Here is a 26,263-nt window from a genome sequence, read left to right on the forward strand (position 1 = left end):
CACCATTCTCTTTTCTTAGGTTTCTTTGTTTATTTGTTTTGTTTTCCTTTGGTTTGAGACAGAAACTTACTACTATGTGGTTCTTGGTTGACCTGTTACTTAATATGAAGTCCAGGCTGGGCTCAAACTCACTGAAACCCTGTTCCATCAGCCTCCCAATTGCTGGGATTACAGGTGTGTGCTACCACGCTGGGCTCATTTGCAATATCTCTGCTATAGAAATGTATGGTTTTTTTTTTTTTTTTTTTTTTGATTTCTCTTATAATTAATTTAAAAGTGACAAGTTTCCCTATTATGACCAAAAGTTTTTAATATGTTCACTTTAATATTTGGATATGAATCATGATTTCACCTTTTTTTTCCCTAAAGCACACAGTTAAGAAAAAAATACATTAAAATAAAAATACAAACTGGAAAGTCCCCTCCTCTCCCCCTTTACTCTTGCTCTCATTCTGGATAAGTGGACTCAAAAAGCAGGTGAATTTCTGGCACAGTTAATTTTCTATTTAAAAATCCATTTAGTGAGCCAGGTGTGATGGTACATGCCTTTAATCCCAGCATTCAGGAGGCAGAAGCAAGTGTATCTGTGTGAGTTTTGAGGCCAGCCTGGTCTACATAGCGAGTTCCAGCAAGACGGCTCGGCAGGTACAGAAAGGCATTTGCCGAGTAAACCTGGTGACATGGGTTCAATCCCTAGGATCCACATAAATGTGTAAGAAGAGACTTGAGTCCACAGTTGTTTTATCACACACACACACACACACACACACACACACACACACTTTAATCACTGTAGAAACTGGGCACGGAGCTTCACACACTTGGGAAGCTAACACAGGAATGTTTTGAGTTCCAGGCCAGTTGGGGCTGCTGAGGCAGTTCCAGCCTCAACTACAGAGTTAAAACCCTGTGTTAAAAACAAAAATAAATAAATAAATAAACCCATAACAAATCACTACTGATAATCAACACTTACTAATGTTTGACAAATGAATTATTTGATGTTAATTTTTTTTTCTTCTTCACAAACGGCAACATAAAACAACCTTTGCAGAGACCATGAAAAAAGTCAGGAGCTGGGAAAGGCCTTAAGCAGTTTAATTTCTATGCTTAACATTTTATTTTTCTTACAGAAACAGAATAAAATAGAAATAGAATATACTTTAGTAACCATGTGCCCTGGTTTGGTAAGAAATATATTACAGACATTTTTAACCTTTAGTATCAAATAAATCGATCAGAAGCTGCAAGTGCCCTTTAACCTACCAACAAACAAAACTAAATCAGCTACCTACTATGCTTGCAGATCATAAACCTGTATGTTTCTGACAGCCAAACAGATTCTGGGAAACTATGTGAAAACACTTTTTAAAAGGACTAAGCAAAACAAAGATTTTCTTCTATTCTTGACAAAAAAACAAAAACGAAATACTACATGAAGACCAGGTCTGCCATGGCATCTTTGCCCTAGATTCGTCAGTTAGAATTTGAAAACAAAATTTTTCTTCTAATGTTTTTAAATCTAGGAGCCATTAAGACTGAAATTCAATAAACTACTCTATTCAATTTTAGGCCTGTCAAACACAGTTCAAACTATGACTTTACACGCTTTAGAAAAATGTCCAGTGAATAGTCACTCCAGTTGCAAATATAAGGAATTCAAGGACAGCCTAAGATTCACAGTGGTACTCTGCCTCAGAACTAAAGAGAAAGAAATGAAAGGCTAAGGATGTAGCTCAGCTGGTAAAATGGTTACCTAGTATGCATGAAGCTTTGGGTTCAATTCTCAGCACCTCATAAACTGCATGTGGTTGAGGCATGCCTGTAATCTCAGTCCTCTGGAGATAGGAACAGGAAGAATGGAAGTTAAGGTTATCCCCAGCTACAAACAACTCAGAAAACAAAAATGAATTAATCAGCAGGCAGTGATACACATGCAACCCAAGCACTCAGGTTGTGAGTTTAAGGCCATCTAGTGCTGCAGTGTAAGGAAGGCTCTGTCTCAAAATTACAAAAAAAGTTAGGGGGTGAGGGAGTGATACATGCCTGCAATTCCAGCATTTGTGAAAAAGAAAGGAAGATATGAAGTTCAAAGCCAGACCTAACTATGAATGAAGTTTGATACTAGCCTTGACTACATGAAACCTGTCTCAAAAGAGAGAGAGAGAAAAAAAAAAAGAGGCATGGAAATTAATAACAAAAAAGAAAGAAACAAGGAAAACACTATAGAAGTGTAAGTTTATTTAAATTTACTATACAAATCTGGCACTATACATTTTGACAAAGTTTGATGTTTACAAAGAGACAAGTTCAACAAAGTAACAATGTCATTCATACCACCCAAACAGAAGAGACATAAATGTTTTGAATTGAATGAAATGAATTGAATAAACTACCATGTATTTATACATTATAATATTACACAGTAACAAGAAAACTAAAGCTACAAAACACTGAACAAAATGGCTAGTTAGAAAATAATGTTCTGCCAGGCGGTGGTGGGCACGCCTTTAATCCCAGCACTTGGGAGGCAGAGGCAGGCGGATTTCTGAGTTCGAGGCTACCCTGGTCTACAGAGTGAGTTCCAGGACAGCCAGAGCTACACAGAGAAACCCTGTCTCGAAAAAAAACAAAAAAAAAAAAAAAAAAAAAAAGAAAATAATGTTCCCACTTAAAATCTAAAGTGAGAGAAATAACTGCCTTTGAATGTGAACTAGGAGTGGAGGGACATGAAACCTGTTGGAGTACTAAGAATTCTTTTGGGGGGGTTGGGGATTTAGCTCAGTGGTAGAGCGCTTGCCTAGCAAGTTCAAGGCCCTGGGTTCGGTCCTCGGCTCTGGGAGAAAAAAAAAAAAAAGGAATTCTTTTTTTTGATCTAGGAAGTAAGGATCGTTACATATTTATTTATACATATAGTATTTACTGACCTGTACAATTATGATTTGCAGTCTTTAGGACTGGGAAGATAGTGGAACTATCTTGAGCTTGGGATGACAGGTGGGATGCCTACTCTTGGTTGTCAACCTGACTACATCTGAAATTAACTAAAAATCTAAGCACATGAGCATACCTGTGAGGTATTTTTCTTGAACTTTCATTTGAAGTTAGAAGACCCACCCTAAATCTGGGCCACACCTTCTCATAGTGTGGCTGATATAGGCTTTATATAGGCTTATATAAAGGACAAGCTTATATAAAGAAAGAAGCTTTTGCTTTTCACCTGCCCTCATTCTCCTTGGCAAGTTCATATATACTGCTGCTGAGTCATTGCTTCACTGGTGTGAGAACCTAGTTCTTTGGGTCTCCAGTGTATACTGAAGACCAGCTGAGACATCTAGCCTCATGAACTGAACAACTACTAAATTCTCGGACTTTCTGTCAGGAGACAGTCACTGTTGAACTAGCTGAACCACAACTTGTAAGGATCCCCTCTTTAGATAGATAGATAGATAGATAGATAGATAGATAGATAGATAGATAGATAGATGTATAGATTCATTCATTCTATCTGTTCTGTTCCTCTAGAGAACCCTGTTTAGATGTTTAGTTTCCAACATTTTTAATATGTACCATCAACCTGACTAGTATGTACCACCACTCATGGCTCCCCATTGGTTTTAAACCTGCCCTGCCTTGGTGAACAGTCCCTGAAACACTGAAAACACACATCGTGAATGTGCCAGATGACTGATAAAGCCACATCAATTTAGCCTTCACTATTCCATTTACTACATGGGCTTTTCTCTCAGTAATTAGACTCTGTGTATTTATACATGAAGACTGATTCACTACAAATCAATTCCCCATGGAAAATTCTTAACCCCAGGCTGTTTCTAAATTCTGCCACCTATGTGTACAAACTGTATGTAATAGTAATGTCTATTAATTAAGAAGGCAAATGTTACTAAAAATTACTGGTACCTAGAATGCAAAGCTGAGCTGAATTTGGGGGTTGTAGCGTATCTATTTATAATCTCCCTTTTCTTTAGACTAAAGGTTGTGTAAATTATTAAGAGTTCTGCATAAAGACTGTATAAATTATTAAGAGTAAGACTGGAACAATATAAAAAAACCATACCTACTTTACCTATTTTTTCCAGGGTGCCCACACAATTTTAAGTGCTGTAACAAATGAAATTTCTGGCCAGGCAGTGGCGGCACACGTCTTTAATCCAGCACTTGGGAGGCAGAGGCAAGTGGACGAAATTTCCCTTTCTTCCAATATTTATTAATTGGAAGAAACCTGGCTCAAATAATAAAAATAACTTTTTATGTCAATCTCAGTTTATTTTTTAAATTCCATTTGAGATTCAGAAAGAGGTATGAGAGAGAGAGACAGACACAGACAAAGGACAGGGCTGGAGAGAGGACTGACTCAGTGGTTAAGAGCAATCAATGGTTGCTTGTCCAGAAGACCTGGGTCAATTACCAGCACTCACATGGTGGCTCACAACCATCTATAACTCCAGTCAGAGAGGATTTGATGCCTTCTGGCCTCTGTGTTACTGCACAAAGAAAACATCCATACACATAAAATAAAAATGCAAAATAATAAAAATGATTTTTTAAAAGTCAAAGGTCATGAATCAAGTTCAAAGACCTGGAAAGATTTGATTTTTTTTTTTTAATACGATGAGTATTTTGCCTGCACATGTCTGTGCACCACTTACATGCCTGGTGCAGAAGAGGTCAGAATACATTGAATCTGCTAGAACTAAAAGTATAGTTGTTAGCCACCATGTGGAAATCAAACCTGAATCTTCTGGAGTAGTAGCCAGAACTCTTACCACTGAGTCATCACATCTCTCCAGCCCCAAGATTTAATTTATTATTCTTTGTTTTAAAAACTGATGGCAGCTTGACTTAAAAAAGTATTGCAGAAATGTTGAACAGGAAAGCATTAATTTCTTCAGGAATCTGTTCTCCTGCAGATGATCGTACTATAGATTCATCCAGATGCATCCCAAGATAACAAGGCTTGAGTCATGGGCAAAATAACCTAAGTAACATTGCAAGAGGCTTGCTCATTCCCCTACTCATAGAAAAATAAAGCCTGCAGATAAGCAGTCAGCCATATTAGAGACCTGCAACTGGGGTTTTCAACCTCGGCACTTCAGACATTCTATAACACACCCTTAGCTGGGGAGGTCCTAGTCATCACTGGACACTTGATTTCATTCCTAGCTTTAACATAGAAGATGCTGGTAACCAAGGCCATTAAAAGTTCCTCAGAAGCAAAACTGCCCAGGTTAAGCACTTAACTAAATAAACAATTACCATTATAATATGGTAAACTTGTCTTATCTAGAATACCTACAAACTTATTCCTCCAAAGATACCTATGAAATATACTGGCTTTATGAAGTAAACTTTCCTTTAAAACTATAAATATTTGACAACTCCCAAAGTGATTATCATTAGGTGAAACTGAGGAGAACATGGATGAAAATGTTGCCAGAGTTAAGAAAGGCTGCCACGAAACTGCCTAACCTGAATTCCCTCTTGAAATAGCCTCTGTAGAGGAACATGCTCATTTATTCTCCCTGAGACATAGATGGAAAGTGTTACAGTCCCATGGCATGTCACGTGACTAAATGGAAAAAAGACAAGTAAACCACCCTAACCAGAGCGAAAACTGAGAGCAATAACACAAAGAAGTCAAGCTTCCTTGATTATATGCAGACTGTAGGAGAGCTTCACACCTTCTCTCCAACACACTGTTCACACAGATAGGGTTTTCAGCCCTATCACCCACTAATCCCTTTACATGTAAAACTGTTCAACATTTCCACATTATACTTATAGGTACAAAGTTCAAAATTTCAATGCTTTAACTGCAATATAAAGGAATGCAAGATTATATAATACATCAGGGACTTTAAGGCAAGATGATACTAGGAGCCAAGAATCTTTCCCCACTTGCATTTCCAAAGTGCACCCCCAAATAATTACAATTTCTGTTCTTCCTAAACCCTCCATTCTCAGCCACAATGATCAATAACCTCTACCTATCAGAAATGTGTTCCAAAGGCAGTATTACAAAGGTGAAAGAGAGGGATCTTCTCAAATCATTCCACATAAGACAAAACTACTTTGCTACTTAACTGCTATTGAACTCAACAGAATCTATTTTTTCATTTATTAAAGGAGGACATTTATCAGGGTTTTTGTTAAAGATTTAGTAAGTATGTAGACTATCTCGTTCTGCATCTAATAAACTCTTGATGTGAGTTGTAAGAACTATACTATTATTCCAGAATCCACCTAATACTGATTTCCTATTTACTGTTTATCTTATTCTGCTAACATAAGGGATGAATATCTATCTAGATTCATGTACAATATTAAGTTCACCATATGATTTTTAAGATTGTTTTTAATCAGGGCCTGGTGAGCAGGAAGATTCTAAGTTCAAAGCCAAAAACAATAAGATCCTGTCTCAAAATAAAATATTAAAAGAAGTGATGAGGATTTAAGTACAGCACTTGCCTAGCACGTAAGACCCTGAACACACACACACACACACACACACACACACACACTCACACACACACACTCACACATTTTTTTTTAATTATAAAACATTTTCCTGTATTGAGGTTGTTTTTTCACTTTCTTAGGCCCCTTTTTCCAGTTGGCACAACAGTTTTATATATCATAAAAAGCAGAAAGAGAACCTTGAACTCAGGTCATAATAAAAATGTATTATGAAAACTTAGGTCTGGTCCTTTTTTTTTTTTTTTAACTTCTTAGCCCTAGGCAATAACACACTATAGTTGAGAAAGATGATAGCCTTTCTAATGAAAGCACTTTTATGCAACCTCTATGTTATCTTTAGAAAATGACTTGTCAAAGATCATTCGTATCTGTGTCAATTCCTTACTGCAATTAAGTTGAACAAAATCTCCATTCTACAGTACCAGGAAGTCACCAATGGGTATGATGACAGCAAGAGAAATAACTCAGAACAAAAAGGATTCCAAATATACTAAATGAATGTAAGTCCTAATCAGACTTAGAGGTTTATTAACCTTCCCCCCAAATAAATACAAGTCCTCACAGGAAGAAATATTCTACTTCTGTATGGGAATTCAGCATTTACGAACACGTCCAGCTATATTAGAGGAAAGCCAGCGACTTCCCATTGTAGGAACCATTCTCCATTGACCATCCAATATGCCAACAGCAATTGTCTCTTGGTAACAGACTGTTGCAAGGAGGGGTGAAGGGGGATGGAGAGATTAGACTCCTTTTATTTAGTTTCCAACATTTTTAAACATAATTCTCTTGCAATAAAAATTTGAATAAGGCTATTTATTACCTACTGAAAATTCATGAAATTTGGACAAGATCTATTTTCAGTGGACTTTTCATTAGACTCTGAAGACTAACAAGTATTCCTGTCTCTCATCTGCACTATACAGAGTTCAAGGCCAGCTCCAGCTGCCTAAAGTGTTCATAGACATCCAGCATACTTAGTGATATGCTGTCTCAAAGAGCCCAGCATGATGGCACACTTAGGAGGTTGAAGAAGGATTGCTAGTTCAAGACCATCCTAGACTACACTGACAGCTTCTGCCTCAAAAACAAAACAAGCTTGTGGTTACTCTTTGTTTAATCCCAGCACTCAAGAAGCAGAGGCAAGTCAATCTCAGAATTCCAGGCCAGCCTGATCTAGATAGCAAGTTACAGGTTAGCCTGGACTACATAATGAGTTCCTGTCTCCAAAACCAACCAAAAAACCTCTAACAAACAAAAATCCCAGCACTAGAAGGTGAAGGGAGGAAAATTACTAAAAATTCAAGCCAAGGATACCTGCTGAGTTCCAAGCTACCCTGAGTTACACGGGCAGCCATTGTTTCAGAAACAAAACAAAAGCAATTGCTCTAGTGGTAGGAGCAGGAAGAGCCAAGAGCCACCAGCAAGGGCTGTAAAAAAGATTCTCCAGGAATTTCTAAGTTCTACATTTACTGGATTCATCCATTTAGTCACCCTGATCTTTAGCTCCAGCTTCAAAAAAGAGGCAGAGAATGCTCAGCTTTGAGCAAAAGCGAGCCACAGAGGGGAAACGGCCACATGACTCAGAGTCTTCTGACTAAGAGTGAAGGGATGGGACTCACCAACTTGAGAATGTCGGTACTAGGCATCTTCCCCTGCAGACGGCTCCTCAGGGCTCCTCTGCTTCTGCGTCTGAAAAGGGGAACCGCATCATCTGTTTACTCTAAGACTTGCTGAAGTCGCCACTCTGCGGCATCTGCTGCCTGCCTGGCCCCTTGGAAGGTTCGGGATTTCCCTGCGGGGGTTTGTCAGCAATCTGGCGGAACCCAACACCAGAATCCCGGAGAACAGAAGCCCGCGGAGTGCGTGCGGGGGACACGCCCCTTCCCCGGGCCCAGGGCTCCACCGCCTCTGTGCCAGCCACACTTGGGGTCCTCCAGGCAGACCTCCCTCCCCCACTCAGCCGCTCATGGCTCTCGGCACCCCGAAGCTCGGCAAGAGTGCTGAGCCCCTGAACCCTGGCGCCACTTCTCAGCCCTGGCCACAAACTCCCGCCTGGGTCTCCCCCACCCCCTCAGCCTGGCTCCCCATCAATCGGGACCCACCCCCCTCAGACCAGGCCTGGCTCCCCATAACCCAGATCCTCCTCAGTCCGGATCCCTCTCAGCCTGGGCCCTGATCCCCTCAGCCCGGACCCCGCTCCCCTCAGCCTGAGCCCTGCTCCCCTTAGCCCAGCTCGCCCTCAGCCTGGCTCCCCCTCAGCCTGGGCCCTGCTCCCCTCAACGCGGCTCCCCTTCAGCCCAGGCCCTGCTCCCCTCAACCCGGCTCCCCCTCAGCCCAGCTCCCTCTCAGCCCCGGCCCCGCTCCCCTCAGTCCGGGCCCCGCTCCCCTCGGCCCAGCTCTCCCTGAACTACAGACCCGCTCCCCTGCTCCCCTGAACGCAGCTCCCGCTCAGCCTGGGCTGCGCTCCCCACAGCCCGGTTCCCTCTCGGTTCCCCAACCACAGCTCGGCCTCCCTCCTGTCCCTTCAACCCTGGCCCTGATCCCTCCGGTTCCTCCTGGCTCCCCACAGCTCCGGCCGGGGTCCGGCCGGGCGCAGCGGCTCCACCTTCTCAAGCCGTGGCCCCGCGCCTTCCTCCCCGCAGAGGCTCAGCTGGCCCACCCACCTCACGCGCCTCGGCTCCGCGAGCGACTCACTCGCCCGCCGCTGGACCTGGGTTCCCCCCTTCCGCCGCCGCCGCCGAGATTGGAGGTGCGCCGCCGCCGGCCCCGCCCCTCCCGGAAATGGCCTTGGGGTACCCGCCCGCCTCCAGGAGCCCCGGGGCGTGCGCGGCCTCGCCGCTGTAGGGCGCGCGCACGTCCGACGCTGCGCGGGGGCTCGCCCTGCCGCACTCCGCCCACGGACTGCTGGGGCTCGGCTGATGGGGAGCCGGGGTGCGGCCTCGGGGGAGACCCAGGCGGGAGTTTGTAGCCAGGCCTGAGCAGTGGCGCCAGAGTTCAGAGCCTCGGCGGCGAGGTTCGGGGCGCAGAGAGCCGTGTAGGCGTGCGCGCCGCCTGCCGGCGGGGCAGGGGCTGTGTCTAAGCCGGATGGGGTGTCCAGGGGTCTCGCCTAGAGCCAGTCATTGGCCCTGTTGGTTTACAACTTCTTCAAGCCACTCTTTTTATTTGTCTTTTATTGCTCCTGCTGTTTGTTGTGGTTTTATGATGCAGGCTTTTTATACTAAGTTGCCTAGGCTGGCTTTGAGCTCTTTCTGTTTTCTCTGTGTATTCTCCCACCTCACCACAGCCTTCCAAAAAGCTAGACATCTAACAATTCTTTGTTTCGTTTTTGAGCCAAGTTCTAATGTAGGCCATGCTGGCCTCAAACTGGTCGTGTGTCTTGGGATAACTGTGAACTCACAATCATCCTGCCTGCCGCCTCCCAAATGTTGAGATTGTAAAGGTGTGCCATGCTTAGCAGTTTGGGGGATGGTTAGTGTTTATTCGTTTGAGACAGGGCCTCACTCTGTCCTGTGAGCTTTAGACTGGCCTTGAGCTTGAATCAATCCTCCTGTCTCAAGCTCCCGAGTACTGAAATTATATCCATAAAAAGTTAGTTGTTTGAAGGGACTGGGGAGAGAGGGCTTAGGTGAGGCTGGCTCCTAGCACCTACTTAAGATGGCTCCCAACCACTACTTTGGGTCCATGGAGTCTGACATTGTCTTCTGGCCTCTGAGGGCATACACACACAGACACACACACACACACCACTTAACACATAAATAAAAATAAATGTTTGAAGTAACTAACTTGAACCTGGTGTGGTGGTTTGTTCCTGTAATCCCAGCACTCAAGAGGCTGAGGCAGGAACACTGCTGCAATTTTGAGGCCCACCAGGGCCTTAAAACAAGACCCTTACTCCCCAACCCACACCCCTTGCATTCTGAACACAGTTGGTCACTTCCAGCCAGTGTCTGCAGACAAGACTGATCTAAGCAACCAACTGACTGGGGTCTTTAAAGAAAGAGCTTTGAGACTTTTAACCGAGTGTTTTAGGCTTTTGTAAGCAGCTGACCTGACAGACCTGACGGCTGGAAGGCACCACAGGTCTGTCAGCTTGAAAAGCGGCGACACTGCCGCCAACTCAAAACGGCTGTCCGTCTTTTCTCACGGCGCCGCTGACTAAAAGCGGCTGCCTGCTTTGAAAAGTGGCAGCCATGCCTGCTTCGAAAAGCGGCTGCAGCTGCCAGCTGAGAGAAGCAGCGCCCCAGCCTCAAAGCGGATGACAGCGCTGACATTCGCTGACATTCAGCCGCTCTGAGGCACAATCCAAGATGGCGGCTACTCAGGCTCAGGTAAAACTATCAGTGAACTTAGGAATTTGACTCCAGCCCCTCCCAAACGGGGCATGCAAATGAGGTACAACTAGGGTACCACGAACCTGGCCAATCACCCCCTCCCAGGTGGGGTATGCTAATGAGTATGCTAATGAGTCATTGCAAATTGACCAATCGGACACCTCCATGTGCTTTGCCACGCCCAGGGCTGGGGGTATATAAGCAGCCCGTTCTGGGCATTCGAGTGAGTCTCTCCCAGAAAGCTAAAAGAGCGCTTCCAATAAAGGCTGTTGAGAAGAATCTGGTTTGTCGCATCTTCCTTGCTGGACAAGCGGGGCGCGACAGGCTTTTTATTGCTATGCTGAAACACCATGACCAAAGAAACTTGGAGAAGAAAGGGTTTATTCAGCTTACACTTCCACATCACTGTTCATCATCAGAGGAAGTCAGGACAGGAACTCAAGCTGGGCAGAAACCTGGAGGCAGGGGCTGACACAGAGGCCATGAAGAAGTAATACTTACTGCCTTGCTCCCCATGGCTGGCTCAGCCTGCTTTATTATAGAACCCAGGACCACTAGCCCAGGCATAGCACTCACAATAGGCCAGACCCTTCCCCATCAATCCCTAATTAAGAAAATGCCCTATAGTCTTTCCTATAGCCTGAATCTCATAGAAGCATTTTCTTTTTAAAATATATTTATTGTTTCATTTTTTTAAAGATTATTTTATTTACATGATTGCACTGTAGCTGTCTTCAGACACACCAGAAGAGGGCATCAGATCCCATTACAGATGGTTGTGAGCCACCATGTGGGTGCTGGGAATTGAACTCAGGACCTCTGGAAGAGCAGCCAGTGCTCTTAACTGCTGAGCCATCTCTCCAGCCCCTCTTTAGTTTGTGTTACGTTCACTGAGTAAGTAAGGGACTGACCACCCTTGATCTCTTTTCTGTGTTCAAAACTTGATTTTCCCATCAAGGTTAAAGATGTTTGATGAAAACCAGCATGTCAACTTGGTTAATGGAAATAATACCACCCTAGCCTTCACACCCTCAAAGGAAATAAACAGAGGACAAATGGTATAAGTACTTGGCAGAAATGGTATTTTCAGAAGCAAAGCTGGGAATCACTACAATTCAAGTGGAAGGATCCACCCACCGGGGTCACAAAGGTTACCCTTCACACCAGGTTGGGAAAAAAAAACTGCCGCTCAAATATGTATGACTACGCTTATGTGCTGGAGCAGGTGACAGCACACTTAGAACAGTGACAGCCAACTTTGCCCCCTTGTAAATGGTGATTCTCAAATAAGGGCATGCTTGCAATGCCATCCTTATCTCCATCTGGTGTGTCTGGGATGGGACATTGTGCCACTTCTGCATCCCGTGGCAGAACCCATTCTCCCTCTCACAGCAGTTAAGACCCTGAAGAAATCTGGCAGGTTGCTGGGGTCCTCCTCACCCTTACACAACCAAAAGCCCCAGGCACCTCTCTCCGCCATCCAGATCCCCTGAGATAGCCCCTGATGGACACACCCCTTCCAATGCCTGCTCTTGGAGAGTTACATAAGACCCACCCTGAATACTCCAGGTCTCCGGTTTTAGGACTTCTTCAGATCAGAGGTACTGTCTCCAGCCTGCTCCTTAGCTGCCAGGTACATATAGAATTATTTAATACTTAAGAATGCCCCCTCCCGTGTGTGTACACGTGTGTGGTTGTGCATGCTCTATGCACATGCACAGAGGCTTGCAGATGATGTGTGGATAGTCAGGACCCAGTGATCACCTGTTTGAGCCCCCTACCCAACCCCAACACTGGTGAGCATGGCTCTACATGGCTTTTCACATGGTGCTGAGGATTCGAACTGATGTTCTCTTACCTGCACCTGCTAAGCAATTCCTAGCCCCTCATTCTTGAATCTAGAACTCATGCACCCAGGTGACTGGAGGGCAATGTCTGATCCCCCCATACGAGTCTGATCCTTCCCAGAAATACAAACTAGGTCAACCATTTTGACTGATCTTTTCTTTGGCAAGAACTATATATACTCTGATCTGTGTTTCTATGTACATGCCCATTTTGTGTCCTGGCTTGCCCAGGTCCCTTGACTCTAAATCCCTCCTTTGCAACTGACAAATAAGGGCACCTGGCGACCTGAGAGGATGACCTTCTTCCAAAAACAAGGGGAAGTAGAGCTTAACTGGGAAAGCCAAGGCTTCAGACTTCAAAGGAACCTGGGGGAGACTTGTTAATTAATGACAAAGAGTGAGAGGGGCCTTGAGCTAGCTATTTGTCTGATGGAGTCTAGAACTGGCTGGAGAGAGCTGCAGCTCCTGGCACTTCTCAGCAAAGTAGAAACTACAAAACAGGTCTAGGCTCGCAGCCTCTGATTCCTGACTGGTGCTTTTGTAAGCTCTTTCTCTCTCTTCCTCCTTCCCTCCTTTCCCCTCCCCCCCCCCGTGTGTGTGTGTGTGTGTGTGTGTGTGTGTGTGTGTGTGTGTGTGTGTTACAGACAGACAGACAGACAGACAGACAGAGAAAGGGTGGGGTGAGGGTGGAGGCAAAGAGTAACAGAAACCTAAAGCTTTGGGGCTCTTCTCCTAAGCTCAGCTGGCTGAGAGAAAGAGAGAGGGCTGCCTAAAACCACCTTGAGCGAATTGTCATTTCCCAAGAACAATTTTGGCATCACCTGGGAACTTGTTAAGTAAAACTTGGGCTTTTGAGCCTCAAACCAGGCCCGAATCAGTACCTACACTGTAACAAGCTCCCCAGGTCTTTATCTTTACATAACAAGATCTGAGAACACACACACATATACCCCTCATTTGCAGAGAATGCTAGTGTGTTCTTATTACAATGCATTTGTTTGCAACTCTTTAGGAAGGTCAATGAAGAACAAGCATGGGTCACGTGTGTTGAAGGGAGAGCTTATGTCCCCAGGCTGTCCCTTAGGAGGTACTTGGTGCCTCCTAAGATAACAAGAGATTGAGATGGACTAAATGCTGCTGGGAACCAGTGAGGAGCTGGAGATCTCTCTGAAGCAGAGTTTGAGGGAAGGAAAGAAGCCACTCTGGGACATACACACACACACACACACACACACACACACACACACACACAACCATGTGATGTGTTCAGTTTACGCAGGGAAGATTTCACTACAGTGCCTGTACCTAATCTAATAACTGAAGAGAGTATTCACACCAGCACATCTGATTCTGCTTAAAATGATAGCCACCACGGCCTAGTAAGTGATGTCTCCTCCATATACAGGCACATTTCCCCCCTCCCCCCTCCCCCTCCTGCCTTTTTTTTTTTTTAATAGAGGGTAGTGAGAAATTTGCTTTCTTAAAAAAAATATGTTATGTGAATATGTTTTTGTTTTAATCTCAGGTGTGGGAGAAGAGGCTGCTTCACAGCAGGTGATTATGATTTGCCTCGTGCACTAGCAGGGGCTTAACCTTTGCCAGCCGCAGATAGCTTAATTCTGGGGACACTGGAGAGGGTATAAATGGGATAGCCCCAAGAAGGCCTTGGTGGCTGCTGCTGCTGCTGCTGCTCTCTGCTCTTGCAGTTTGTCAAATGCAAAGAAGAGAAATTGTATATCCTCACAGCGAAGACATAACTTCCCCTAAGGAACCCAACACCCCTAATCAGCAGGAAGTAGTCTAAAGTAGCTCAAAAATATGTGCCAACAATAGGATCTGTGTAGTCCTGGAACCTGCTGTGTAGTAACCTCCCAAGTGCTAGGATTTGAGGCAAACATCACCACAGTGGGCCTGACTTCTGTTTCTGATACACCTTGCTCAGATTGGGCTCTCTCTCTCTCTCTCTCTCTCTCTCTCTCTCTCTCTCCCCCTTTCTCTCTCTTTCTCTCTCCCTCTCCCCTTTCCCTCTCCCCTTCCCTCTCCTTCTCCCTCTTCCCCTCCCCTCTCCCTCTCCCCCTTCCCTCTCCTCCTCCCTCTTCCCCTCCCCTCTCCCTCTCCCCCTCCCCTCTTCCCCCCTGTGAGTGTGTGTGTGTGTGTGTGTGTGTGTGTGTGTGAGAGAGAGAGAGAGAGAGAGAGAGAGATCGAGTTCCTGCTGGAGAGGAATCTGGAAACATAAAGATAAGCTGACAATAGGCAGACAGACAGGAGAGAAACCACAGGATTGTAACATGGGATTCCAAAAAGGAGCCCAGCAACTATGAGCCTTGAAGAAATCAGGAAGGCAACCTGCAGAATCCAACAAAGAGTTCATAAGCAGTTAGTACATGCCTTTAATGCCAGTACTGAGGAGGCAGAGGTAAACAGAGCTCTGAGTTCAAAGCCAGCCTAGTCTACACTACACATAGTGAGTTCCAGGACAATCAGAAATACATAGAGAGCTGGGCAGTGGTGGCGCACGCCTTTAATCCCAGCACTTGGAAGGCAGAGGCAGGCGGATTTCTGAGTTTAAGGCCAGCCTGGTCTACAGAGTGAGTTCCAGGACAGCCAGGGCTACACAGAGAAACCCTGTCTCGAAAAACCAAAAACAAAACAAAAAGAAAAGAAAAGAAATACATAGGGAAATCATAGGGAAAAAAAAAAAAAAGGTTCATAAGGCCAGAATGAACATATAGTTCCAGGAGCAGGCTGGGTTCAACCTTACTGGCCACCTATTAGGAGATTTGCTGTGTGACAAGCAGAGAGGAACAGTGAGTCGCTGCACCTCCCCTCCCCCCCACCTCCTCACACCCACACCCCACACACACACCCCTGGCTTGAGTGGCCTCTTGTTCTCCCTCATCTTAGGTGTTCATCTCCAAAGACACTGGGACCAAGCCTTCACAAAACTAATTTTCCAAGGAAGCCCCACCCTTCCCAAGGATGCCTACTGTGGACAAAAAAACCAAACAACTACAACAACAACAACAACAAATAAAACCTTCAGAAAACCTTAACTTTATTAAAAAGCTAAACAAATAGAAACTTCCTTTGGCAGAAGGAAATCAGTGAAGATTACAACAAAACAACTTTGAAGACAGGTGGCCTGTCCTCAGACACACAGCATGTGGGCCTCGGCTAGCCCCTCCCCCACCCCACCCTGATATAGAGGTGTGTGTGTGTGTGTGTGTGTGTATTCGCGCCCGTGTGTATTTAACTTTCCAGTAATTAAAATCATTTGAACAACAATAAAAGACACTCGGGTTAAACTGCACGTCAAGGCCTGCCAGAAAGCTTAGATAGCTTGGATCTTACTCTGGATGTTTGTCTACCCAGCATCCTTCTTCGAGAACACACAAGTTCTCACTGTCAGCCAGGTGGATGCGAGGGATGGATGTGGTGTCTGCTGCCAATGCGTCCGTCCACGCTATTCTTTGAGGTGAAAGGGACAGCATTATCTTTTAAACTCTGTCCAGTGCCTTTGCATGCTATGAAATTAGGTAAGCTAATTTACAGAGATTCGGTGAGACGGCTCAGAAAGTAAAGGACAAATGAAAAAGACACCCTTGCTGTCCTGAGTTCAATCAATCCCTGGAATCCACATGGTGGAGAGTGAGAACAAGCACAAACACAAATGCAATTTAAAAGTGAAGAAAACACTAAAAATAAATAAATAAATAAATAAATAAATAAATAAATAAAAATAAAATAAAATAAAAAAGAAAACACTAAAGTTCCACAGCAAGAAGAAGCAGGAAGAGCTGCATTTGTAGAATGCATACCGTGGGCCTTGTTCAACTGGCCAGCTGGCTTCAACTGGTTTTGTTGTTTGCTGATACAGGGTCTTCTCTATCCCAAGCTAGCTTCAAATTCAGCTGCGATCAACCCTGAAACCCTCTTCCTATTTCCTCCTCCCAAGTGCTGGGTTTATGGGTGACACCATGCTCAGTTTATGAACATGCTGAAGATTGACCCCAAGGCCTTCATGTATATTAAACAAGCATTCTACCAACTAAGCTATATCCACAAGCTACTTTATTTGTGTGTGTGTGCATGAATGTGTACGTGTGTGTGTGTGTGTGTGTGTGTGTGTGTGTGTAAGTATGTGTGCAGGTGTGTCTTTGTTTTGCTTCTGTAGATAGCATGTTGTCCAGGCTGGTCTTAAATTCTATATGTGGGCTGGAGAGATGACCCAGTGGTTAAGAGGACTGACTGCTCTTCCAGAGGTCCTGAGTTCAATTCCCAGCAACCACATGGTGGCTCACAACCACCTGCAACAGGATCTGATACCCTCTTCTTGTGTGTCTGAAGAGAGTGACAGTGTACTCATACACATAAAATAAATAAATCTTTTTTTTAAAAAATTCTATATGTAGCTGAGGATGACTTTAAACTCCTAATCCTCCTGCCTCCCCCTCCAGAGTGCTGGGGTCACATCCATGTGCCGTCATGTCTGACTCTGTTGCTTCTTTGGAAAACACTGAGTTTTTCTCTTGTTTCTGTCTAATCAGAGTTCTTCTCTCAGCCATGCAGGGTTTGTCAGATATGTCTGATGGAATAAGGTACAGGCAAGTTGTTCTAACTCTCTGAGCTGGATGGGCTTCCAGGATTCTCAAATCAAAATTTATAATGTCGTACTCGGGCTATTGCAACAGCTATGCCCAGTACCCACACTGGGCTCGTCTCTCCAGTTGACATTTATAAACATTATCCCACTTACTTTCTCCATTGCCAGATCCCTGTCAGAGTTCTGAGATGAGCTAAGCACAGTTAAGGACTTTATCTTAGCAAGTTGCTTGGCCCCTCCCACCAGCCTCTCTCTAACTAAGCCTTTGTAAAGCTCCTGTGGGCTGCCGGGCTACTGGAAGCCTATAGGTATTGCTATTTGGAGATCAGTAAGTCCCCCAGTCCTATTAAATCTAATACTCATATTATTATAACTCCCTTTTACTATCCCAGCATCAAATTATTTTTTAAAACATGTTTTATGCTTATAGATATAATTTTGCAGGAGAAGCTGCATGCTACGGTGTGCACATGCGTGTGGAGTGTGTGCATGTGGAGATGCAGACAACAACTAATGGGAAGTTCTCCCTTTCCACCTATGTGAGTCCCAGGTGTGAGTCCTGGGTATCGAACTCTGGCAGCAGGAATCTTTTTTTTTGTTTGTTTTGTTTTGTTTTGTTTTGTTTTGTTTTGTTTTTCAAGACAGGGTTTCTCTGTGTAGTCCTGGCACTCACTCTGTAGACTAGGCTGGACTGGAACTCAGAAATCCACCTGTCTCTGCCTCCCAAGTGCTGGGATTAAAGGCGTGTGCCACCACCGCCCGGCGGCAGCAGGAATCCTTAACTGCTGCAGATTCGATGGTTTATCTATGAAGTTGATGGTAGGCAGGTGAATAGGAGAGAAACCACATGATCATATCATGGGATTCCAAGCAGGAGCCCCACAAATATAATCCTTAAAGAAATCTGGATGGTTGACATTTATCTAGCATGCTGAGAGGCTACTACCCAGGACGGTGTGACAAGGCTTGGTAGGGCAGAAGAGAGGGAAACACACAGTCAATGAAGGTTGTCTTGCTAAGTATGTGAAAGATCTCTCAGGTAATGTAAGTTGCCTGGAAGCAGCCATTAGAACAGGTGACCGAGCCAATGACACTGCCTGGAGTCTCTTTCTGCCCCACCTTGCTGGTGAGGGAGAAGTTCGTGACAGCTGAGTCTTTCTCTGGATCTCCAGGAAGATAAGGAATGGTCAGAAGATAAAGTCTCTCCTTAGGCTTTGAAGGGAAGGAGGGCAGGAACCAGGAGGGTCAGAAGTACCTGGGTTCTTCAGTTCAAAGGGCTCAGCAAGTCAAAGCCATAAAGACTCTGGGAGGATTGTCACAGAACCACTAACCTGCTATTATCACAAAGAGGAGAGCTACCCATGCAGGCCAGACAGAGACAGTGGCGGTGTCTTGGTGACTCAATTACTATATGAGTAGTCTTGTCACAAGGCATGTAATTTCCCAAAACTGCAAAATGGACAATTTCTTGGGCTGGAGAGATGGCTCAGTGGCTAAGAATACTTGCTGCTCTTACAGAGGAAATGAGGTGGAGTCCAGGCTTCCATGTCAGGCAAATCGTAACTGTTAACCCAACCCCAAAAGATCAGATGCCCTCTTCTGGTCTCTGCAGACACCCACATGCATGTTTGTGTACACACACCACACACACACCGAATGCACACACGAATGCATTACACACACACAAAGTAAATCTTTAAAAATTTCAAATACAACATATGGGTAGCTTGCAACACCATAATTGTATTTTTTCCTGGAAGAATAAATAATGAAACCAGCCCTTCCCCCACTCCAAAAAAACAAAACAAACAAAACATGAAATGCCATGACTGAAGATTTAGGAAGTTGAGGCAGGAGGATCACAAGTTTGAGGCCAGTGTTGGCTGCATAGTAAGTTCCAAGCCAGCCTGGACTATACATTGGACTCCTTTAAAACAAACAAACAAACAAAACAGTAACAGCCACAAAAACAAAAGCAATGAATGGAAACAAAACTTTGATTTTTGTATGTGAAGCTAAAATTTTGGATCTTTTGGCCAAAGTGAAAGACGCACAGGTCTTCATTATGGGGAGCTGCATTCTGTCACTGAATCTCCAAGGGGACTATTTCTGTAATTGTGATCATGAGTTTTCTCATTTCCAGGATGCTCTAGAGGGAGCCTGAATGTATCTCTGTATACCATGGATGTGCAGTACCCACAGAAGCCAGAAGAAAACATCAGAACCCCTGGAACAGGAGTTGTGGATGATTGTGAGCTGTTGTGTGGGTGCTGGGAACCGAACCAGGTCCTCTGGAAGATCAGCCCATGCTTTTAACAGTTGACACAAACCTTTAGCCTCTGCTTTGCACTTTGTTTCCAGGGTGCAGGCAGGAGACAGGGTCTCTCACACAACCCAAGCTGGCCTCAAACTCACTATGTAGCCAAAGTCGGCCTGCCTTCAGCTCTGAAGTGCTGGGATAACAGGCAGGGACCACCATGCCCAACCTCCCAAGAGCTTTTTTTTTTTTTCGAGACAGGGTTTTCCTGTGTAGCCCTGGCTGTCCTGGAACTCACTCTGTAGATCAGGCTAGCCTCGAACTCAGAAATCCACCTGCCTCTGCCTCCCAAGTGCTGGGATTAAAGGCGTGCACCACCACCGCCCGGCTCCCAAGAGCTTCTCAACGGCTACATATTGAGATTCTCCTGCAGATGAAGTGAATAAAGAATGGAGTCCTGGGCCCTGTGTATGTCGTTCACTTCTGGGTAAAAGCTGGCAGTTTGTTTCATCTCTTCCTATGCCTTGGTCTTGCAGCTAGCAGAGTCTGAATCCAGGTTTCCTGATATTTTAGACCCAGAACTCAGAGCCAGAAATATAGTTATTTCTTGTGTTGGCTTTGGGGATATGTGCTATATAGTTTTGATGCACCATTTACAGTCTCTGAATTTCAATTCCCTTATCTCAAAACTGAGTGTATTGATACAAGCCTGTAATCCTAGCATTTGGAAAGCTGAGGCAGGAGGATCTCTCTAACTGAAGGCTTGAGTTCCACAGTGAAACCCTGTCTTACTCCTTCCACCACCACCAGTCGATCAACCAATCAATCAATAACATAATGATTAGGTAGAAAAGGGAAACTACTCTCCAGGTCTGTAGTCTAGATTTCTCTATGACTGCTTGAGTTTCACTTCCCAGAGGTCTCTGTTTGACGACTCCAGGTTCCTAGGAGGGGCTGTCTGCCTTGCAATCATTTGTTGGAGAAGCTTTTGTCCCGGTTCTGCTGGGAGGATGAACAGTATGAGTAGATGCCCTGAGAGAGCAGGCTAGCTCCCGGCCTTGTCTGCACAGACAGAGCCTATTGAAGGAGTACTTAGGGTAATCTAAGTCCTGGGTAAACAGAGACCAATAAAATCATTGCAAACCTGGTATGGTGGTTTGAACATGCTTGGCCCATAGGAAGTGGTATTAATGGGAGGTGTGGCCTTGTTGGAGGAAGTGTCACTGAAGGAGTAGGCTTGGAGACCCTCTTCCTAGCCTCGTGGGAGATAGTCTTCTCCTGTTTGCCTTCAGAACAAGATATAGAACTCTCAGCTCTTTTTAGCACCATGCCTGCCTGTACTTTATCATGCTCCTGCCTTGATGATAATGGACTGAACCTCTGAACCTGTAAGCCAGCCCCAATTAAATGTTGTCCCTTATAAGAGTTGCCTTGGTCATGGTGTCTTTTCACCCTATATAAGATCTCTAGGCACACAGTTTCTCTTGGTATGTTCCGGTAGAACCAGTTTCCAGGGTGACTCAGAGGGACTGGACTCACAGAACGCAAGACAGTACAGCTCTCCAGTTCGGAGGTCAGGAGAGTCAGCAGCCATCCATCTTTACGAGATGACTATCGTCTTTAAAGACAGAAATCAAAAGCTGAGCGTGCTTAGATGGGAGGACCAGCACAGGTTCAAGGCCAGGCTGGTCTGTGTAGCAAGTTCCAGGCTAGCCAGGGCTACATAGTGACACCCTGTCTTTGAAAAGTGAAAATGCCTGGGAAGGTGGCTCAATCAGTAAAGTGCTCGTCATGCAAGGATGATGATCCAACTCTTAGATTCCCCAGAACACATCTGAAAATGCTCGACACAGCCTAGAGGGACGACTTGACGATAACAGCCCCAGATGCTGTTGCAGGGGACCCAGGTTTGATTTCCAGCACCCACATGGCAGCTCACAACCATTCATAACTCCAGTTCCATGGGATCCAGCTCCCCTTCTGGCTTCCGTGTACTCATGTGGCACACAAACACACATGCAGCCAAAATATCCATGCACATAAAATAATTGCTTCATAAATTAAAAACTTTAAAAAGAGAGAGAGAGAGCTGGAAATAGTAGAACAGGCATGTAATCCTCTACTGGGTGGGGCAGAGACAGAAGGGTTCCTGGAACTAGGCAGCCAACTAGTCCAGGGCAATCAGTGAGCTCCGGGTTCAGTAACAGACTGTCTCACAGAGTGATATAAGAAGAGTTGAGAAAGATGTTCAAGGTTGAACACTAGTCTACACATAAACACACACACAGAGCACAAAATTAAATATGAAGAATGTTCTCAGAACTTTTTTCTTAAATTCTAAAGTTAGTTCTTCTCCTTGCCGAGTGGCGTTGACCTAAAAACAGGGATCCAGGACCATCCCAGCTGAGCACACAGACAACTAAGGACTAGCCATGCAGAGGCAGGCAGGCAGGAGAGGCTCTGGCTGAGCAAAGTGCACTTGTTCAGGCACTGGTCTGGGAAGAAAGGCCGATGTGGCCAGAGACAAGTCCAGAGGAGAGCCTGGCGTGCCAGTTAGCAGCCACAGATGTGTTAGGCCATATATGAGCAAAGCACTTGCCTTCAGGAGCCCTGGGTAGGTCAAGTGACCAGCCATCTGGGAATGTAGGCTACAGACTCAATCGTCCATTCAGTCAACTATTAAACTGCTAGGTGTCAACATCTTGGGTGTGGAATGTATCCTTGAGCAAGACAGATCTCTGCCCCTGCTCTGGTGGGAGGGGAGCGATAAACATAACAAATCATGCTTCTTGATCCTGTTAGAGGGTGCCTAGGCTGTAGGAAAGAAAGCAGAAAAATATGGGAATAGAAGATAGGGCTTAGTGCTGGAGGTCACGGGCACTACAGCTTTAGACAGACAAAGGGAGCCCACCATGATGGCGCACACCAGCACTTGGGAGGCAGAGGCAGGCAGATCTTTGTGAGTTCAGGGCCAGCCTGGTCTACAAAGTAGGTCCAGGATAGCCAGGGCTACACAGGGAAACCCTGTCTCTAAAAAACTGGAGAGAGAGAAAAAGAGAGAGAGAGAGAGAGAGAGAGAGAGAGAGAGAGAGAGAAGAGGATCAGCATGTAGCTTTTCCAAGGCAAGATAGAAACGCTCCATAAAATTCTCAATTTTATTTTGCTAATCTATATTATTTATTAGTTGATTATTTTAAGACAGAATCTCATCATTTTATTTTATTTTATTTTACTTTTGGCAATGCTAGCAATCCTGTCCAAAGACTCACACATGGCAGGCCAGTGCTGTACCAGTCAGAGGCTCATGCCTGCACAGTAAGCACTTATCAGCTGAGCTATCTCCCCGTTCCTAATGGGTTCTACCTTTAATTTACTGCAGCAGAACAGGGGCCTCGCCCTTAACCATCACATTTCTGCTTTTATGGTTTCCCATAAGTCAGAATCAGTACAGCAGTGACCAACAGGGTGTTGTCTGGTGCGGATGGTGAGACCATCGGGGATGAATTATGCCCTTGGCTATCCCTATGTTGAACTCCTAACCCTCCCGTTCCCAGATTGTAACTACTAGAACATGAAAGCATCGAGGACACCGTGTAGTGCCTGGACAGGTTAGGTGTCTTGCCCCAAGTGACTGATATCCTTAGGAAGAGGTAACTGATGGTCAGCAAGATGGCTCAGCAGGTAGAGACACTTCCTACACAAGCCTGACAGACTGAGTTTGATACCTCAGAGCCCATGTAGAGGTAGAAGAGAAATCTATGAAGTTGTCTTCTGACTACATGTACCCATGCCCTAACACACACAGAGACACACATACACACACATATACCCCGTGTTTGTGCACACACAATAACCCTTTATTTAATCTAAATTTTAAAAGGGGGAAATTTGAACGGGCGTGAATAGAGCTGATGGGTTTTCTAAGGCAAAGGGATTAGATCATCGGCAAATCACCGAGAGCTAAGAGATAGGAAACCTTTCTCCCCCGCCTTCAGAAGCGCCTACACTGTCCCAGCACCTTGACCTTTACCCTCGAGAGCTGTGAGACAATAAGTTTCTGTTTATTCGCCGCTATTTTATCTCAGCATCCTACTTAGCAAACAAAGAGACCTAGATTTTCAAGCTGCACAGCTGATCTTGCCCTGCATGTTCGAGTGTTATAGATTTCCAATGATCACGTGTTATAAGTGGCTGCAATGCAAGGGTGTAGGGGGTGGAGATCTTTAAGAAGCAATTAGGCCATCAGAGCTCTGCCCTCTGGAGTGAATTCCTAATATCAGCATCACCATCAACTTGAGCCTCCTCTTGCCCTCAGCCTCACTCTGCCCTTCTGCTGGGGTATGATAGAGTCAGAGGTTCCTCAGTAGATGCTGGCCCCTGCATCTTGGATTTCCAGCCTCCAGCATCCCGAGCCAATACATTTCTGGTTGTTATACATTTCCAAGCCTGTGGGGATATTGTCCAAGCAGGACGGGGGGTGGGGGTGGGGCATCAAGAAGAACCCCCAAGCCTTGATAAGCTTGCTCTGAATATCAGTGGAGACACCCGGTTGGGAGGTGTCCAGAGCCCTGTTGTAGCCACTGCCTACCTGCTTCCTGATGGACCAGTAGTTTGAAGCTAGCCTTTGTAGACCAGCTTGAAGGGACTGCCGTTCTCAATTACCCACTATAAACAGGAAACAGTGTTGCAAGGGGGATAGTTGCACCTGCTGAGTGACAATTACATGCTCAAACTAATTGCAAAGATCCATTCTTACTGTTTACCGCCCATTTGCGAATTTCAGACGTTTCTATCACGTCTGTCTGCGGGTCAGGTCCCGGGGCTGCCTATTCAGACATCCTACGGTCTTTGCTATTGCACTATCGAAGAGTCTGTTTAAACTGGTTTCTTCTGTGAAGCCACACAAGTCCCTTCCGCACAAAAACCCCACACGAATCAAGCAAACTGTTTACAGCCATACGGCTTGCCTGAGGACTCCAGGGAAGCCTTACAGAGTTTCTGGTTGAGAACAGAAAGCCCTACGGGGATTGCCCAACATCTCTGCAACATCACAACCATGAAAACAAACTAAAGCCCAAGGCCTGTTGGCAGAGAATCAGTCACAGGACATGCATCAGTGAGGGTCAACAGAGGTGGCCTGGGCCTTCCCCCAAGCCATGTGGAAAGCTCTTGGCTGGTAAGATAAGAATGCCATTCATGGTAATCAGAAATAATCATCTGCCATTACCAGAGTATGGAACTGGTCTGCCAATGAAGCCCACCACATCTGAGGAAGACATCAAAGAGAAAGGCACCATGCAGAGCCTGGTTAACCAAAGCCGTGGTACTTAAGTCCCCTAAGGATCAGCCATTGCCTCGGTTTACCTCTCCTCATCCTCACTAGGGTGTCCTCCTCACCCTAGAACTATGCCCCTGCATGTATGTCTATGCACCACTATGTGCAGAGCTTGTGAAGACCAGGAGAGGGCATCAGGTCTCCTAGAACTAGAGAGACAGACTTGAAAGGGTGTAAAAACTCAACCTGGGTCTCTTTGACAGTAACTGGTACTCTTAATCACTGAACCTTTCTCCTGCCCATCGATCCCTTCACCCTTCTCTTTAGCCCATTTCCTGATGGATCTCGTAAATGATTCTGGGACTAGTCTGGAGAGGAAGCTAGGTATGAGAACCAAAAATCTGAAAGGTAATTATAGCCAAAAAAAAAAAAAAGCGTTAGACTCTGTGAGACTAGCAAGATAACCCAGAAGTCTCCAGAAAAACACATTAAGAACTTGCCAGTTAGCCGGGCGGTGGTGGCGCACGCCTTTAATCCCAGCACTTGGGAGGCAGAGGCAGGCGGATTTCTGAGTTCGAGGCCAGCCTGGTCTACCGAGTGAGTTCCAGGACAGCCAAAGGCTATACAGAGAAACCCTGTCTCGAAAAACCAAAAAAAAAAAAAAAAAAAAAAGAACTTGCCAGTTGGGCTGAAGAGAGGGCACAGCAGTTAAGAGCACTAGCTGCTCTTCCAGAGGTCCTAAGTTCAAGTCCCAGTAACCACATGGTGGCTCACAACCACCTGTAATGGGATCCGATGCCCTCTTCCTGTGTGTCTGAAGACAGCAACAGTGTACTCATATAAATAAAAATAAATAAATCTTTAAAAACAAAAACTTGTCAATCAACAGAACTATACCACAGACTCCGAGGCAAGCTTGGGCCAGTGCAGTTATTTAAGACTAGCCAGGCTTAGTGCATATGAGGCAAGGATCCAGGGGTGCAGTAAATAAATGGATTAGGCAAGCACCCGAAACTGATTGATTGATGGATTGATTCGCTCATTCATTTGATGATACTGAGCACCAGGTGCTGTAGCAGGTGCTTGACAAGTGATCACAAAACAAACCCGGGGAGCTACTGCACAGATCAAGGGCCCCGTGCCTGGTGACGAACAAGAAAGGAAGCCTTTCTCTTCCTGAACCTTGCACACTTGCAGAAGGGACGCATGAAATTATGAGGACCAGTGGGCACTAAGAAAAATGTAAGCAGAGAACTAGGAAAAAGGCCAAAGAAAAGATGCTTCAGTTGCTTGTTTGTGCCTGACCTTGGACTTTCCAAAGAGCTCAGCTGCTTTCTGTGTCTGCATTTCCAGTTTATTGACCCTTCCCTGTGTTGGCTTAGACTAGCCCACACATGTCAGCCCCAGACCTAAGAGTCCAGCAAAAGTGACAGGTGACCAGGCTTG

The 26,263-nt window shown here is 45.2% G+C and overlaps 1 protein-coding gene across 1 annotated transcript in view; it reads right to left on the reverse strand.

Moving 5' to 3' along the window:
• The window catches only part of Sgpl1 (sphingosine-1-phosphate lyase 1), a 44,876-nt gene extending 35,576 nt beyond the window's left edge, over positions 1–9,300 (reverse strand). Inside the window, exons 1-2 of the mRNA XM_034524219.2 lie at positions 9,165–9,300; positions 8,121–8,190 (exon numbers count right to left, since the gene is read on the reverse strand). Of these exons, the coding sequence (XP_034380110.1) occupies positions 8,121–8,147 (27 nt within the window). The 5' untranslated portion in view covers positions 8,148–8,190; positions 9,165–9,300. The remainder of the gene's footprint in view (positions 1–8,120; positions 8,191–9,164) is intronic.
• Between the last annotated feature and the right edge of the window lie 16,963 nt (positions 9,301–26,263).

Source organism: Arvicanthis niloticus, chromosome 20 (assembly GCF_011762505.2).
Source record: "Arvicanthis niloticus isolate mArvNil1 chromosome 20, mArvNil1.pat.X, whole genome shotgun sequence".
Classification (NCBI taxonomy): domain Eukaryota; kingdom Metazoa; phylum Chordata; class Mammalia; order Rodentia; family Muridae; genus Arvicanthis; species Arvicanthis niloticus.